At 45.1% G+C, this 16,227-nt stretch overlaps 1 protein-coding gene across 2 annotated transcripts in view; it reads right to left on the bottom strand.

Annotated features, from left to right (window-relative positions):
* Nucleotides 1-1,970: 1,970 nt before the first annotated feature.
* Nucleotides 1,971-16,227, bottom strand: part of RAB3B (RAB3B, member RAS oncogene family) — a 485,656-nt gene continuing 471,399 nt past the window's right edge. Inside the window, exons 5-6 of one of the 2 annotated variants that reach the window (XR_011203005.1) lie at nucleotides 3,337-3,644; nucleotides 1,971-2,217 (exon numbers count right to left, since the gene is read on the bottom strand). Coding sequence is in view for 1 of the 2 variants with exons in the window: in XM_069232675.1 (XP_069088776.1) it covers nucleotides 3,457-3,644 (188 nt within the window). In the remaining variant the exon portion in view is untranslated. Of the gene's footprint in view, nucleotides 3,645-16,227 lie in introns of both variants that reach the window. The other variant, XM_069232675.1, reaches the window with a different exon arrangement.

Genomic DNA, 16,227 nt, shown 5'->3' with positions numbered 1-16,227 from the left:
ACCTGTTCCTGTGATGTTGTGTCTCCAGTTGTGCATGTGAGTCTATACATGCATGGGTACATGCGAATCGATTGGATAGTTGAGGCAGAGGGAACTGAAGTGGGTGATGTGGTTGTGTCTTTATGTGTACCACTTGTATGTGGGTTTGATGTTTTTGTATATATTTGGTGGCGTGTTGTGTTTCTATGTGCAACATTCGGTGAGTGTTGTGTGGTGGTTGTGGTTGTGATGTGTGTAGTTGTGCTCATCTGAGAGTGTCTTTGTGTAGATGAGTGTGTAATTGTGTCGGCTGTTGTGTTGTGTCACTTGTAGGTGCAGTGTCCATAATGTGTGTGTGTTGTGTCATGGATGTATGGCAGTGTGTGTTTGCAGCATGTACGTGTTGTGTGGTGTTATAATGGCAATGGATATAAGTGTGTATGTGGTGTGTTGTGTAGTGTGTTGTGCAGGGGACACATATGGGTAAGGTACAGTGTGTGTGCGTGGTTTACCTCTATAACATGTACACTGCCATTGTACAATGCCCATTGGGTCCAGCAATAGTCTCCCTCAGTCAGCAATCCACTTTCAGTAAGACTGTAACATCTAAATAGGGTTGGCGGAAACCCGCCAACCAGACAGGTAGGAAGAGCACTCCATCGTGGTGGTTGGCGGTTCAGCCACAATAAATCTAAATATGGCAGGTGGAACACCGTCGACTTGACTGTGTTTTCGGATCTGCAGCGGATTTGCAGTAATACTGGCAAAATCTAAATCAGGCCCAAAAACCTTCCCAGCTGCAATTAATGAAATGTACTTTTCCAAGGACAACCCAACTGTTTCAGACTGGACAACATACTTTGTAATGAGTCATGTTGCATATGTAGACTCTGTGAACACCCCAGTTCAATGTAGTAGAATGGTGAGAGAATAAATATTTCTTTTTGCTTGCTTCTCATTAGTGAAAAGCCTGTGAATCATGCACTCAAAGGGTGAATGTATCAAATCCTTTGTTTAAAGTCCCATAAAAGAATGTGATTCCTCCATGCTAGGAGAAGACCGTTTCCCCACTCTTTGAAGTGAATCTATGCTGGATTGCTTATTCCAGAGAACCTAGAGTTGTTGGGCTTATACTTACTATTGATTGGTATTCTTATTGAACTAATTCATTGATGGCCCAGCTTCAGTGCTTAATTTGTAAATAAAAAGGTGCCGGTGCTCAAAGCTCTCCTCTGAAACACGCGGTTACTGCAATTAAATGTGCGAACGCGGAATACCGAGGCAGAGTAACCCTGAAGACATCTCGGGCCTCTTTCATCTATTTACTGACACACCCTGCCCCTCCAGCTCACTCCTGCAGCTTTGTAACTTTGTGACGTTTTTCCTCTTTTCTCTTCCTCCGTCTTTCCCATATGTGCCTTTTGCTACAAGAGCTCACAGCGAATGCTTGAGGCAGAAGAATAGGCCCCGGCCCGCAAAAATAAGTGCCAGTGCTCAACACCGGAAACAACAAGCACAAATTAAGCACTGCCCAGCTTATGCATTTATGTTACTGATATTTTTTAAGTAAATCTTTCAACTTTAGTCCGTGTCTGTCGCTCTTTAACGGAAATGCTTTTTGTTCAATATTCTATGTGTAAGGTTTAACTAGTAGAGAGGCGGATTCAGTGGGGAGCACCAGCGTCAGATAGGACTACATTGCTATCGGTCCGGCCATTGGTGCGTACAGGAGGGTAACAGTGACAACTTTTGCCAGAGGAGAGCTTGGACCAGGTGGTGCTGCACTCATGTCAAAAGGAAAGATAGTACCCACTGGCTTAATGGCCACCAAAATGTCTGATGCGTCCCATCAGCACGAAGAACACTGCCACTGCCCTTACAATGGTAATATTAATTTGACATCCCCTACAGCAATCAACCCCACATAAAGGGCTCATTCTTTTCGGTACTCATCTAAAACCTCTTTGTAATCATCACACCAGACACCTAGGCAATGTGCATATTTTATTATTTAGCCATACATTTTCAAACATTTAATACAGTGGGCATATCACCCTTTTGGCCATGGAATTCAAAGTAAGGTGGAAGTCAAAGACAGCAAACCATGATTGGAATCTCCAGAAAGGCCTCTTCTCTTGTCATTTTCCCAGAAATTTTCTTTGTCAGTGCATCAAGGAAACCAGCAGAATGTTTTTAGCCTGAAGAGTACCTTTATTTTCAGTTTTCTCTGAGAAATATCTGTATGTTGTAGAAAAAATAAAGGAAGAAATTTGGCCCACATTTTCCATGCTAGCCACCCCACAGTAAATGTTATTATCGCAACATCTGAGAAAAATGCAGCCATTTTTATATCCCGAGCATCTTAACATTTTGGTTTGTAAGAAATGTGTTTTGAAGTACTTACGCACTGAGTTTACATTCAATCAGATTCATGTTTATTGATCCGTGTATTTTCCAGAAATTGCTTTTAATTTTTTTTTTTTACAATCAAAGCACTCTTATACCATTTCCATGCATGAATACAACTCGTCCAATCCAGTTTTTAGGTTGAGCCTAAATACAGCTTTGGCCGTCTCGCTAGCCTCATGTTTTCCGAAAAAAGTCACATTAAAAATGCATATACATATGTATACTGGAGCTTCCAGCCACCTAACTTCATTCATTGGTTTGTTAAACTCTCATTCACATCTTGCTTCCATCCACCACAGCCCACAACCGCATAGGACAATGGATCAGCCCAATTCGGCCACTGGCTCTATTCACTGTGAGCAGTCACATTTTCCTTTTGAGACACGTGCACATCCACCTAAAAATGTGTCCACCTGAGTGTCAGGGCTGGTAGGCCAATGTGCTTTCATTTAATGTTTTTATAAATTATGTTTGCAATGGGTCACTTTTTACGTACTTTCTGTTTCACAAACATGCATGCTACCGTCAGGCGGCAACATTCTTATTGTTTATTATTACTTAACATACTATTAATGTCTAGTGCATATGTGTTACCAAAAAAGGGAAATAAAAAAATACTGCAGGCGTGCCATAGCCAGAATCAATTGCTTTGCTAATGATCGTTTCCTTGATATTTTCCTACGTATAATTCTGATTTGATAACTAGATAAATAGGACTGCAAGTCCAAGATAACAAAAATCTGGACTGGGTGAGCTAATACCGTGGACAAAGGAAACCTGAGGGCTGTGATATTACTAAAGAGAAGAGGCTTATTACACTGTTGAATCGCCAATTTCATTGGTACACAAAATTGAATTTATGGTTTTACGACTAAAAGTACACTCATTTACAATATCATCTATTCGGAGTTAAAAAAGAACACAATCTCAAGGACATTTATTACATACATTTCACCATATACAGTAAATTACGTCATCCCAGTTGTAGAGAAACATCTGTGATGGAGCCTCGTGTGAAAGGTCAAAGGTTGGTGTGCTCGGGTGGAAAGTTCGCGGGGTGAAGGGTCACTAACATGCGCAGTTCTGCTGTAAAGGAGGCGAGTTATCTATGAAGCGCAGGTGTTTACCCCCGCTTCCCATCGAATGCTCTGCATCTATGCTCTCGGACATCTTCTCGCAGATTATATCGACCAGGCGCTCAAAGACCTGTCTCACGTGGATGTTGTCCTTAGCGCTGGCTTCAAAGAAATCGAATCCTACAAAAAAGAAAGATTAGTTTAAAACGTGACGTCATCATCAATTTTCTACAGCTTGATTTTGAAATGTCAGGGTAGGTCTGGTTCACTACTTAAACGGTCTAGGAAAATCATGCTATGTTATCCACAGAATCAAATATTTTCTATACCAAATCTCTCCCATTTAATTCTAAGCATTTTGTAAGAAAATTTCATGAGAATCAATGCATATGTGTGCAACAGTGCAAGGCTGAAATCTGCGACAATTAATATTTCAGTCACAGAACTCCACTACGTGAAATCCAATTCAGTGTACTTCTGATTCATCTTTGTCATTTAACTACATTATGTAAGGCTTTTAGTAATGATACGCTGAATACGGTAACAGGGGCGGCTCCTCCGTTAGGTTGGAGGAGCGTCACCCTTATCCCCCATACCCTCCTCCCCCCATCAGCAGCTGCAAAACCGTTACAAGAAAACAATAATACACTTTGTAGCGTCAGGACTGGCCGCAGGGCAGGCTGGGAGCCGGTGCCTGCAGCCTGGAGTGACGAGGGACAAAGGAGCAGCGCAGCAGCAACGGAGGAGGAAAGTTTTTATTTTGTATTTTATTTTTATTACATGTTCCTCCACACCATATCCCCGTGCTCTGCACCCACCCCAGGGAGCCGTGACTGGTTACTCAGTTCCAAGAACTAACAACAGTAGTAGGTCACCAAGAGAAGCACTGTGAGGTGGTGGGTGCTCTGGTGCACGGCCTCAGATGGGGAGGGGGAGGGAGGGCACATAGAGTTGTTGATGTAGATGGCACACCAGGTACTACTTTTTTCATATTTGGGAGGAGCAATGACTAGAGGGCAGTGGGGTTGGGTCAGGATACCAGGTGGTGGTAATTTGCCATTAACATCTGGGCACAGGAACTGTGGGACTCGAGACCATGTGGTGCATACCTTCCCTATGACATCCCTTCTCAGCGCTTCTGATCAGAGCCGGGTAGAAGTTTGAGTGGCGGGCCTACATGAACGATATTTGTAGATGGACAACTGTAAATAAACTTTTTTAACTCAGGGTTCTGAGTGACATCACAGACACTTCAAGCTTCGCTCTCAATGGCTGTTTTAAGTCACTCTTCACCTGGTGGAGAAAAACATCACTGCTATGCTTTATTACTCACCTCTAATTGCATATATCATCTTTTTGCACCTGTGTTGGCTACCCGTTGAAGATAGGATTAATTTCAAAACCTGCTGCCTAACCTATAAAACCCACCACCCACTTACAGATCCTTATGTGGCCAATCTTCTTATCACAATGTGCAGACAATTTGGCATTTTCCCTGTAATGACTCACACCTCTCTTTGCTCAGTATGTATAATGTTGCTTCTTACTGATCTTTGTAACGTTCTCTAATGCTGTTTGGTTCCTTTGTGCTATAGAAATCTTCCTGACATATAAACCCATTGATGAATCTAGATCCGAAAAGATATCAAAGAAGGGAACTACTGACGTGCATACCTTCGTATATTACCCATGATGCTGCATCACAGACCACTAATCAACGATAGGAGTACAAACTGTGAGTGGGCCACTGCAGGATTACACTGCATGTTGGTCTACCTACAGAAATATCAATTCATTTTACAAAAACACTCAAGTCAAGTGTGGCTTACAAAGCCCTGTGGAATATCATATTCAATTGGCAATGATTTATTTTGAAGTTTGTGTTTTTTAAAGAGATACCTGATGCTCAATAGACTGCATTCGCAAAGACAGTACTGTTGACTTTGTGAATGGAAAGTACCGACTTGTAATGCACAGTGCTTTGGGATTCATAACTGGCCTTATGAATGGATTGCAGACACTGAACTGCAAGTCACAAAGGAAAGGCTGCGGCCAAGTGACATTTCTTGTTCCTTGTGACTCCAACTCGTGTGGACACATGCTTTATGATTGCGTTTGCCGTGGCAAAGAATGCAGTGGTCCTCAACTGACGGAGGAAGGCAGTAACCGGTCACAGTATAGCTGTCAGATGTGGTGTCGTGGGCCCTGGGCCCACATGCTAAATAAGTGACGCACACACATAGTTGGGGTACTTGCAACTGGCCCAGGGCATGTGCCCCCGGCCCCTTTTCTTGGCAGAGTCACCTGACCGGTGACGCCTGTGATGGATGGGTGTGGGGTGAGTGTGGAAGCCTGCCCCCAGGGAGTGGCTGATGGAAACACTAGTATGTGTCCAGTAGCACACTACATCCCTCCCAGACTTAAAAAAAAAACCAACCAGTTCAACCTTTGGAAAAGAATAAACAACTCAATAAAACACTGAGGGGCATATTTACAATAAATGGGCGAATCAGCACTGATTTCTTGCGTCGCCCCACCTAACAACACCTTGGGTGCACTGTATTTACAATATGATGCACCATGGCGGTCATTAGGCCAAGAGCGTCAACATTTTGGACTCTATTTTGGCGCTATCCTGCACTAGCATTAAAATGTTGACGCTAGTGCAGAAAGGCCCATTGATTTCAATGGGGGTGTCATTTTTTAACGCCTGCTCTGAGCAGGCTTTAAAAATGACAGAAAGAATGGCACAGTGAAATCTACGAAATTTCACTGTGCCATTCTTTCTAGGCTCCCAAAGCAGGATCGCCCCCCTTGCATACATTATGCCTGGCGCAGGCGTAATGTGGCCCAAGGGGTTGCAAAGTGGCTTAATGCATGCATTGCTCTACCTTGTAAATCTGGCACAGTGAAAATGCCTCATTAATGCCACATTACCGTAAAAAATGATGCTAATGTGGTGAAAGGAGGCGCTTGTAAATTTGCCCCAGAGTTTCTCCGTCTCATCAGGCAGTTTGCAGGACAGTACAGGATCACTGGACAGGTGCAGCTGGAAGCACCTGGGCATCACGGCATGCATCTGTAATTCAACTAGAAGAATCTAGGCACAAACACGGTGTGGATGAAGTCTGGATCCTTCATTAGCATGTCAGATGGGGTACAGTTCACACATAGGCCCTCATTCTGACCTTGCCAAAGTCCCGCAGTCAGGTTACCGTTCCGCGGTCGAAAGACCGCGGCGGTAATTCTGACTTTCCCGCTGGGCTGGCGGGCGGTCGCCTTCAGGCCGCCCGCCAGCCCAGCGGGAAAGAGGCTTCCACGATGAAGCCGGCTCGGAATCGAGCCGGCGGAGTGGAAGCTGTGCGACGGGTGCAGTTGCACCCGTCGCGTATTTCACTGTCTGCGCAGCAGACAGTGAAATACAATTAGGGGCCCTCTTACGGGGGCCCCTGCAATGCCCATGCCAGTGGCATGGGCACTGCAGGGGCCCCCAGGGGCCCCGCGACCCCCCCTACCGCCATCCGGATCCCGGCGGTCGGACCGCCGGGATCTGGATGGCGGTAGGGGGGTCGGAATCCCCTCGGCGGCGCAGCAAGCTGCGCCGCCTTGGAGGATTCAATGGGGCGGCGGTACACTGGCGGGAGACCGCCAGTGTTGCCGGTCCGACCGCGGCTTTACCGCCGCGGTCGAAATCCCCATTGGAGCACTGCCGGCCTGTCGGCGGTGCTCCCGCGGTCCTCCGCCCTGGCGGTCTTTGACCGCCAGGGTCAGAATGACCGCCATATTCTGTTGGACAGTCCTGCCTGCTCTCATGCATGCAGCATGTGTACTTTGGAGGAGCACGAAACAGTCCCAGTTACTGTTTCACACTCTGTGATGTTGCCTAAACAATGTGTCACTTTTTGTGGCATTGCAACTCCTGAAGGGGCTCACAATGCCAGCACATTGCGACTGCAAATGGTGAGCTGGAGGTCTTTTGTCCAATGCAGGCCTTTGTGCAAGCATTTACAACTGTTTGCAGTGAGGCGCAAACCTATTCCTTTAGATTCATGGTAATGAGGTGGGTCATTTGTGCCTTTTTGTCAAAAGTCCTTTTGCTCTGAGAGAGAGTTGTGAATTTCTTGCCATGGAAAGGGACAGGCTGTTTGCAGCACAGTGCAAACCAATGTACAGCAACACCTAAGTTCTAACATGTGAAGTTGCATGCATATTCATTTTTCTTAAGTCCTATGGATCAATGCTGTGTTTTAAATATTGTATAACAGTGCTTTGCAAAGTGGGTTCTTGTTATAAATTGTTATAAATTGGATCCATTGCACCATTTTATTCTCCTGTCATTCCCACTCCTTTTCTCTGCATCTTCTTCTCTGTCTGCTCTGTTTCCACAGTATTCAGAAGTGGCCAATTTGTGAAGTGTTTTTTCAGTGGTATTTGATGTTAGCCACTCACACTTGTGAGCGCGTCTGACCTTACATGGCTTGTTAGTTGATAAGAGGACGCTTTAGAGGTTTGATGGACCTTTTGACTCGTTTAAGATGTTCACGCCCTAAATCCATACATTGCATAGATATCATCACATCCAACAATAAATTATTTGGAGTCAGTAACTTTCACACACCATGTCCTATTTGGTTATGAATAACCACACCTTTGGTAGAAGTTAGAATGTTTATTTCCCTAGATTAACAATGCTAGTATCACTCTAAAGCCAAAGTACAAACCAACAGTAAGAGTAATTGCGCAAAGGAAATTCAGCAATTGAGTAACATCTAGTAGCAATTTAGTTGAACAGAGGAGTACTCCCTATCCTCAGATTAGCATTAGCATGTTTGTGCTTCATGCAAAAGCTTTTGGTCGGCATGGATTTGGAAAACATCGAACTATGGCTCTATCAAAAGCAGCAGTTGGTACCTAGAAACAAAAGACTAATCAATAATAAAAACATTGGCAATTAGTATACCTTTTCTTATGGATCAGCAAGCTTCGATAATCTTTGTCAGGCGGATATCAGTTTGGTCAGCATCAGCAATTGGGCCAGGAAAGGGAATAGTTCAGTGGGTGGACTCTAAGCAACCTGAACCATTATAAGCAAAGTCTAAGGACCAAAGTCCAAATCAAGATTTAAGCAATAAAAAGTCTCTAGGAACTCAATAGCTCCTTCAGCATGAATAATCAATAGCATACAAACGAGTGGAGAATGGAATCAGAATGCTCTGAAGTTAATGGTGTCATCCTTGGCAGTTAAGTTAAAGTTGTCCTGAAACTTCCCACGTTGCCATTGGTCAGAAAATCGTACGTTTTGCCATTTGTCCAGTAAAATTAATATTTCAAATCTGAGATATAACTTAACAGTCTTTCACACGTTAATGATTGGCTCCTCTTTTCATGCGCACATCGTTCGACTCATCGAGAAACTATTTTTGTATCCATCTGTCTTTGCGTTAGTACATCCATTGTTAGCTCCTGGGAACATTGCTTTCTCACACATCAAGTTAACATTTGTAATAGTTTAGAACATTCAGTTTTCTCCGCATTTCCTCACGAGAAAACATTTTGCTACTGCTACGATTCGGTCAACTTTCAGTTAGAACAATACATCTCAATTATCCACTAAACATGGGATCATACTTTATTCTGACATGGTATTTTTCAATACAAGGCTGTGCAATATTAAGGCCTAGACCTCGCTAACTTGAAGCCTACAGTTAATTTAACCCAATACATAGCATTTAATCATAAGTATAATATACTACTGCAAATTTCACATTCATATACGTTCTGAATAATTATCAATTCCTTTTTAGTAAAACATTACATACTAGGGGACGGACATTCAAGTGGGCACGTTTTCGGGTTGTGCATTATTTTCTATGTTAATTCATTTTCTATGCAGATTCAAAATACAGACTACATTAAATGTTTATTAGTAATAATTTCAATGCTCACACACTGTACTGGGCTTTATTTATCAAACTGACTCAAGTCCAGCTTAAGCCCATCCTCTCCAATCACAGCTGCCAAAGCAGGGTTGTTTGCTAAATCAACCGTCCCTATAATAGAAATCAACAGGTTTTGCATTTGAAAAGATTCAGTCAACCTTTTGCCTTTGACAATTCTTTTTACAGGTGGTAAACCCATCGATATAAAAACATCCAAAATTCAGTCCCAGCTTAATGACGTATAAGCACATAAGTCATTACACCAAAGCCAATTTGGGTATTTGTTTAAGTTAGTGTTATAACGTGTACACCCATGCATTTAGAGCAAGGAGCAACCCAGAAGCAAAATGTAGCTGCTCGGCTCTCTTACCAAATTATTATTACAAATAACAAGACCGGAAGGGGCTGGGTAGCAAAAGAGGAAAGAAGGAGTGGGGGATCTAGTCATTGCTGACAAGTGGCGGTGAGCAGGGATGGGAAAGCAACAGTGCAGTCCATGCCAATGAAACGGGACAATGAGGGCTGGAGAAAGCAACAAATGAGCTTAGGGCTAGGACAGCAACACAAAAAATGCAGTTCATAAGAGGCGCAGAGGCGAGAGAGTAAGAAAACACATGGATTCCCATGGAGTGCTGAAAGCAAAAGAAAAAAAGTAGTTTCCTGAATATAAGTAGTAGAAGGATACATGTCATCCATTCAAAATGGTGGAAAAGATTATAATCTCCAGGGAAGGGGCACTTGCATGATGAGTACAGAAAGCCATTGAATATAAAGTGAGCACATGAGATTGACAAGAAAGCTAGCCAATAATAAGGAATATGCTGACCTACTGTATGAATTGGCTGTGTACACAATAGGTCTTTTGACTAAAGACAGCTGAAGCTGTCTGTCGGCAAGACTTAATTACTTAGACCATCTTATACTGATCACTTTCTCCGGCAGCAGAGGAACAGCACTGAGGAGGCTGGATTTATATTGTGTACATTTTGATTATGCTCCGATAAGTCTGGTGATACACCAGTACTGCTGTTAAATAATAGCAAAAAAGTATTCAGTAGTTAAGGCTGAGTTACGTAATAGACACACCTTTGCAGATCGGTAAAAAGGCTGTGAGGTTGTCATAGCATCATTAATTGCACATTATGCTGATGACGGTTTGTTGACAGTTTTATATGAGACGAGGCAATAGCACTTCTGTTATTAAGGTTGCGGTGGTATATCTTCTTCACTGTACTCCTAAAGCTGATGCAAATCCAAATTCAGCACTGGTAGAAATGCAACATGCATGCAGGGTTGAGCAGAAGACAATGCCTATCCATGAAACCACATGTTTCATGTATGTCGGATTACGCTAAACAAAATCTTATAAAATCAAAATATTTTCATCCATGTTAGAGCTTGGAAAGTTGGTTGAATATTTGCCAAGTTAGGCTATATAGAGATTCCCATAAGTTACATTTTCCACTGAACTTCCCAAATGGGATTCATAGGATGCAATATTGCAAAAGAGAGGCCATCTTCATCTCAATGCTTAGTAAGGTCTATGGGAACCTGTTATGAACACAAACCGGGTGCCTGCAGCTAAGTGCCATGCCAGGTGGGTATTGTGGTCGGGGTGCTGAGCTAAGAGTCTATCAACAGGTAACACACCCTGTGCCCAGTGCCCACTGTACATGTAAGAATGGACCAGGAAGAACTTGTTGATTAAAGGCAAGATTTATTCTGATAACGAGCGCTCGCGATCAGCAATACATCCAGCTCATGCGAGAGTCCCACACCAACTGAACTACCTGTCATTGACCGAACCTCGAGTTTTCATTCTATACGTCCTTAACAGAGAATGGAATGATCTCGTGGCCACTCGAGGCTACAAGTTTAAATAACAACATAACATGCTTAAATGAAAACAATAACATACCCATCACACCTTCCCCCTTATTAATAAACAAAAGAAAAAAAGGAACAGAAAAATTATTTGAACAAATAACAAATTATTCACCATACAACATTTCCTAATGCATGATGTTATTGTAATGACTTGGTACGCTAATACTACGTGGATTAGTGTTCCTTCCACTGGTTGAAAATATGTTAGTTCTCGAAGAACTGAATGTTGAGAAGGGTCTTGAACAATAGAATGTTGGAAAGAGTATTGATCAATAGCATTCTCTGATTTCAACCATGTTGACCAACCTGTAGCATAATTGACTAGCTTACTCTTCTTAATGATGCTTGCTTGTTTTGGAAATACTTTTATTAACTGTCTTCTATTCCACCAACCTTTGTTTTGTACTAAAACAGCTTCTTTATGAACTTTTTCAACTCGCATAGGTAATGTTAACTTGGACTCACCCTTTCTGACACTCCTTGTTTTTTTTTTTATCATAACCCAGTCCCACCCACCAAATTTGCTATTATTAACATAATCTTTTTCATCATAATGCTTTTTCATATCAATTTGCTTTAAAGCTACTGTAGCAGCAATTTAATCTCTACCTGACACCTGAATCCCCCCGGCTAATGACACCTGTTTTTGTTCTCTAACCACTTTGGACACAAATTGGCATGTACTTGGCGCTCTCTCAACAATGTAAATGAAGCTTCCTTCGTCATACTTTGAGGGTTTATATTGTAACTCCACATTTTTCTTTTTAACAATGATAATACTTCCTGACCTGATGCAATGGCAGTCTGTGTCCGTTCATTCACTAGTTTATTAGCCCTTTCTACAAGGCCATTAGATGCTGGCGAGTATAATGCAACCTTAATGTGTTTCTCATCATGTTGTTCAATCAATCATCAATCAATCAGGTGGTTCTTGTGGAACGCTGTCTTATCACCCTGAGGGATCTCCAGGCACTGTGGTGGTGCTGCGATTTTGGCCCAGTGGGAGGTGGTGGTCGAAGAGCCAGGTCCTGAGCTGCTTTCTGAAGGTCTCCAGTAAAGAGAGTGTGCGTAGGTACAGGGGGAGGTCATTCCAGGACTTGGCAGAGAGGTAGGAGAGGGACCGCCCTCCAAATCATTTGCAGCAGATGCTGGGGATGTGGGCCTGGGTGAGCGTGGCTGATTGAAGTTCCTTGGGCGGTCAGTGGAAAGTGAAGCGGTTGTTGAGATAGGTGTGTCTAGCGTTGTGGAGGGGCTTGTAGGCGTGTGTGAGGAACTTGAAGAGACATCTGTGCTTTATGAGTAGCCAGTGGTAGGCCCTGAGGTGGGGAGTGATGCTGGTTCTTCTGGGGAGGTTCAGGATGAGTCTTGGCGTGACATTTTGGATGGCCTGGAGGTGGTTAGTGAGCTGCTTAGTGGTTCGGCGTAGAGTGCGTTACTATAGTCGAGGCGGCTAGAGATGAGGGCTTAAGTGACTGTTTTCCTGGTGGAGAAGGGTATCCAATGGAAAATCTTGCGGAGCATGCGAAGAGTGTGGAAGCAGCCAGAGGAGATGGCATTGATTTGTTGCTTCTTGGTGAGTTGGGTGCCCAGAATGATTCCAAGACTGCACGCGTAGCTGGAGGGTGTGGGAGAGGGGTGGAGGGCGGTTGGCCACCGTAGGGAAGGACCCTCTTTTTGGCATGGTTACCCCCTCTTTATGCCTGCTGCCAGTATGTTTTGACTGTGTTCACTAGGATCCTGCTAACCAGGACCCCAGTGACTGTGCTCTCTCCCTCTAAATTTGGTTGCTTAGGAGTTTAGCACACCCCACATTTGGCATATTGGTTCCCCCCCCCATGTAAATCCCTAGTATTTGGTACTTAGGTACCCAGGGCATTGGGGCACCAGGGGTTCCCCATGGGCTGCAGCATATATTGTGCCACCCATGGGAGCCCATGCAAAATGTGTACGAAGGCCTGCCATTGCAGCCTGCGTGAAAAGGTGCATACACCATTTCCCTACAGGTCACTGCACATCACCCCTATCGCAGGACCTCCTAGCCCAGAGGGCAGGGTGCAGGTCCCTGTGTGTGAAGGCACTCCTGCATAAGCAGGGGTACCCCTACGAACTCAAGCTCCATTTTCCAGGACTTATGTGAGTGCGAGGAAGCCATTTTATCTGTGTACTGGACACAGGGCACTCACTACCTGTGTCTAGCTACATAATGGTAACTCCAAACCTGGGCATGTTTAGTATCAAACACTTGGGAAACATACTGCACTACTGTTGGCAGTATTGGTTGTATGATGTCATGCACTCTGGGGGCTCCTTAGAAGACCCCCAGCATTGTTCCTACCAGTCTTCTGGGATTTTCCAGGCACCCCGCACTGCTGCCACCCCACAGACAGGTTTCTGCCCTCTTGCTGCTTGTCCAGCTAGAGCAGAGGAAGGCAGAACAAAGGATTTCCTTTGGGAAATGGAGTCAACACTCTCTCCTTTTGGAAATAGGTGTTACATGGCTTGGGAGGGGGAGGCTCCCCAAGCCACTGGTATGCTTTGAAGGGCCCATTTGGTGCCCCCTTCCATAAAACTGTTTGTACCAGTCTGGGGACCCTCAGTCCCTGCTATGGTGCAAAACTGGACAGTGGAAAGGGGAATGACCACTCCCCTGTCCATCACCACACCAGAGGTTGTGCCTAGAGCTCCTCCAGGTGGCCACTTGATTCTTCCATCTTGAACCCAAGGTGGGCAGAGGCCCCTGGTAGCATCTGAGTGTCCAGGTCAGCTGGGTGACATCATAGCCCCCTCCTGTTAGGTGGTCACCCTGCTAGGTGACCAATTCCCCTTCCTAGGCTATTTAGGGTCTCTCTCTTGGGTGAGTCCACAGATTCGGCGTGTAAGATTCCAACAGGACTCCTCTGCATCGTTTACTTCATCTTCTGGCCACTGGGACTGCAACTGGACCCTCCAGGAAATGACAATCTGCATCCTCCGAGGGCAACAGGTCTTCAGCCTGCATAAGAAGCAAGAAGGAATCTCCTTTGGAGTGAAGGAGTCACTCCCCTGCATCTGCAGGCACCAACTGCAATGACGACCGGCTGTGTGGATCTTCTCTCCTCCAGAGCTGCATGGATCACTTTGATCCTTTTTACCGCTGTCCAACTTGTGGGACGGTAAGCCCTTGCCTCTCCTTGCAGGGCAGTATCCATGTGCACCGCGACTCTTGCAACCACTAAGGCTTGTCAGCTCCTCTTCTAAGGGATCTTCAGGCTCTGTGTAGGCCTGGCCTCTCTTCCTTTCAAAGCACAGTCTCCTGCCTGTTGCTCCAGCGATGTGGGACTCCTCTCCTGGTGCGCTGAGTCGGCCTCTCTGCGACTCGTGTGCCTGCAGCCTTTGAGTTTTCTGTGGGGGCTGCATCCTCATTTTCCAACTCTTCTCTTTGCTGAGGGTCACCTGGGACGTCCCCCCTTGGTTTGAGTCCCCTGGACCTTGCTGGTCTCCGACAGCTCTGCAGATCTTCATCTGCAACTTTTGCCTTTGCCAAGGCTTGTTGGTGGTTTCCCAACACCACTGACTGACTGGAGCTCTTCTTCCATCGTGGGAAATCACCTGCATTACTTCTGGAACTCTTCTCCTGCTCCGGTGCTGCACAGCTGACTTCTTGTCTCCATCGTCAGCCTGGTTCTGCATCCACAGAAGGGTGGTAGTAGCTCCTGCCACAACTGGACACTACATCTTGAACTGGACTTGGCCCCCTTCTTTTGAAGGTCCTCCTCTGTCAAGATCCACTTTTGGTTTCTTCTAGTCTTGTCTGGGTCTTGCATAGTCTTTTCCAAAGTTCTCCTGTGGGTTTGGGGAAAAAACAGGTACTTACCTCTCTTCTCCTGGTCGCTGGGGGGCACCCTGGTACTTTCCTTTTGGGGTTCCTAGTTCCTCCAGCTCCCATCTACTGATTCCACTTCCTTGGGTAGGGGACTGCCTTTCACATTCCACTTACTTAGCATATGGTTTGGTCTCCCCCTAGGGCCTTCACTATTTTCTATTGTTTTACTATTTGCTACTGCTTTTTATGACAATCCCTGACTTATAGCATGTTTACTCACCTCCTAGTGGATTATTGCCTATACAGTATTTGAGTATTTGTGTTACCATAATAATGTACCTTTATTTTTGCAACACTGTGTGGTTCTTTCATTTGTGTAAGTGCTGTGTGACTGTTGTGGTATTGCATAAGCTTTGCAAGTCTCCTAGATAAGTCTTGGCTGCTCATCTATAGCTACCTATAGAGAGCCCTGGCTTCCTAAACACTGTCTACACCTCACTAATAGTGGATACCTGGACCTGCTAAAAGGTGATCACCACACACCAGGCCAGCTTCCTACAGCTACCATGAGTCGTCCCAGGGGGATGGCTTGTTTCCGAAGATGAGAATGTCTGTTTTGTCTGAGTTTAGCTTGAGGCAGATGGTCTTCATCCAGGCAGCAATGTCAGTCATGGTGTTTTGGAAGTTGGAGCATGTGGAGGAGGCGTCGCCGGTGACGGAGAGGATCAGTTGGGTGTCGTCAGCGTAGGAGATGATGTTGATTCTGTGGGGGCATGCAATGTCAGCTGGAGGGGTCACGTAGGTGTTGAAGAGGGTGTGGCTGAGGGAGAAGCCCTGGGCATTGCCATAGATGTCTTTGGGGGTGGAGACGTAGGGTGGGAGGCGGATCCTCTGTGTTCGGGCAGAGAGGAAGGAGGAAATCCAGTTGAGGGCATTATCCTGGATGCTGATGCTGTGGAGTCTGGTGATGGGAGTGTGGTGGAAGACAGTGTTGAAGGCTGCGGAGAGGTTGAGGAGGATGAGGGCCTCTGTTCTACCAAGGTCTAGGAGGCACCTGATGTCATTGGTTGCAGCTATCAGGGTGGTCTCCGTGCTGTGGTTTGGTCGGAAGACGGATTGGGGTGGGTCGAGTAGG

This window comes from Pleurodeles waltl, chromosome 4_2 (genome assembly GCF_031143425.1).
Source record: "Pleurodeles waltl isolate 20211129_DDA chromosome 4_2, aPleWal1.hap1.20221129, whole genome shotgun sequence".
NCBI classification, from domain to species: Eukaryota; Metazoa; Chordata; class Amphibia; order Caudata; family Salamandridae; genus Pleurodeles; species Pleurodeles waltl.
This window is presented reverse-complemented; position numbering and strand designations above follow the sequence as displayed.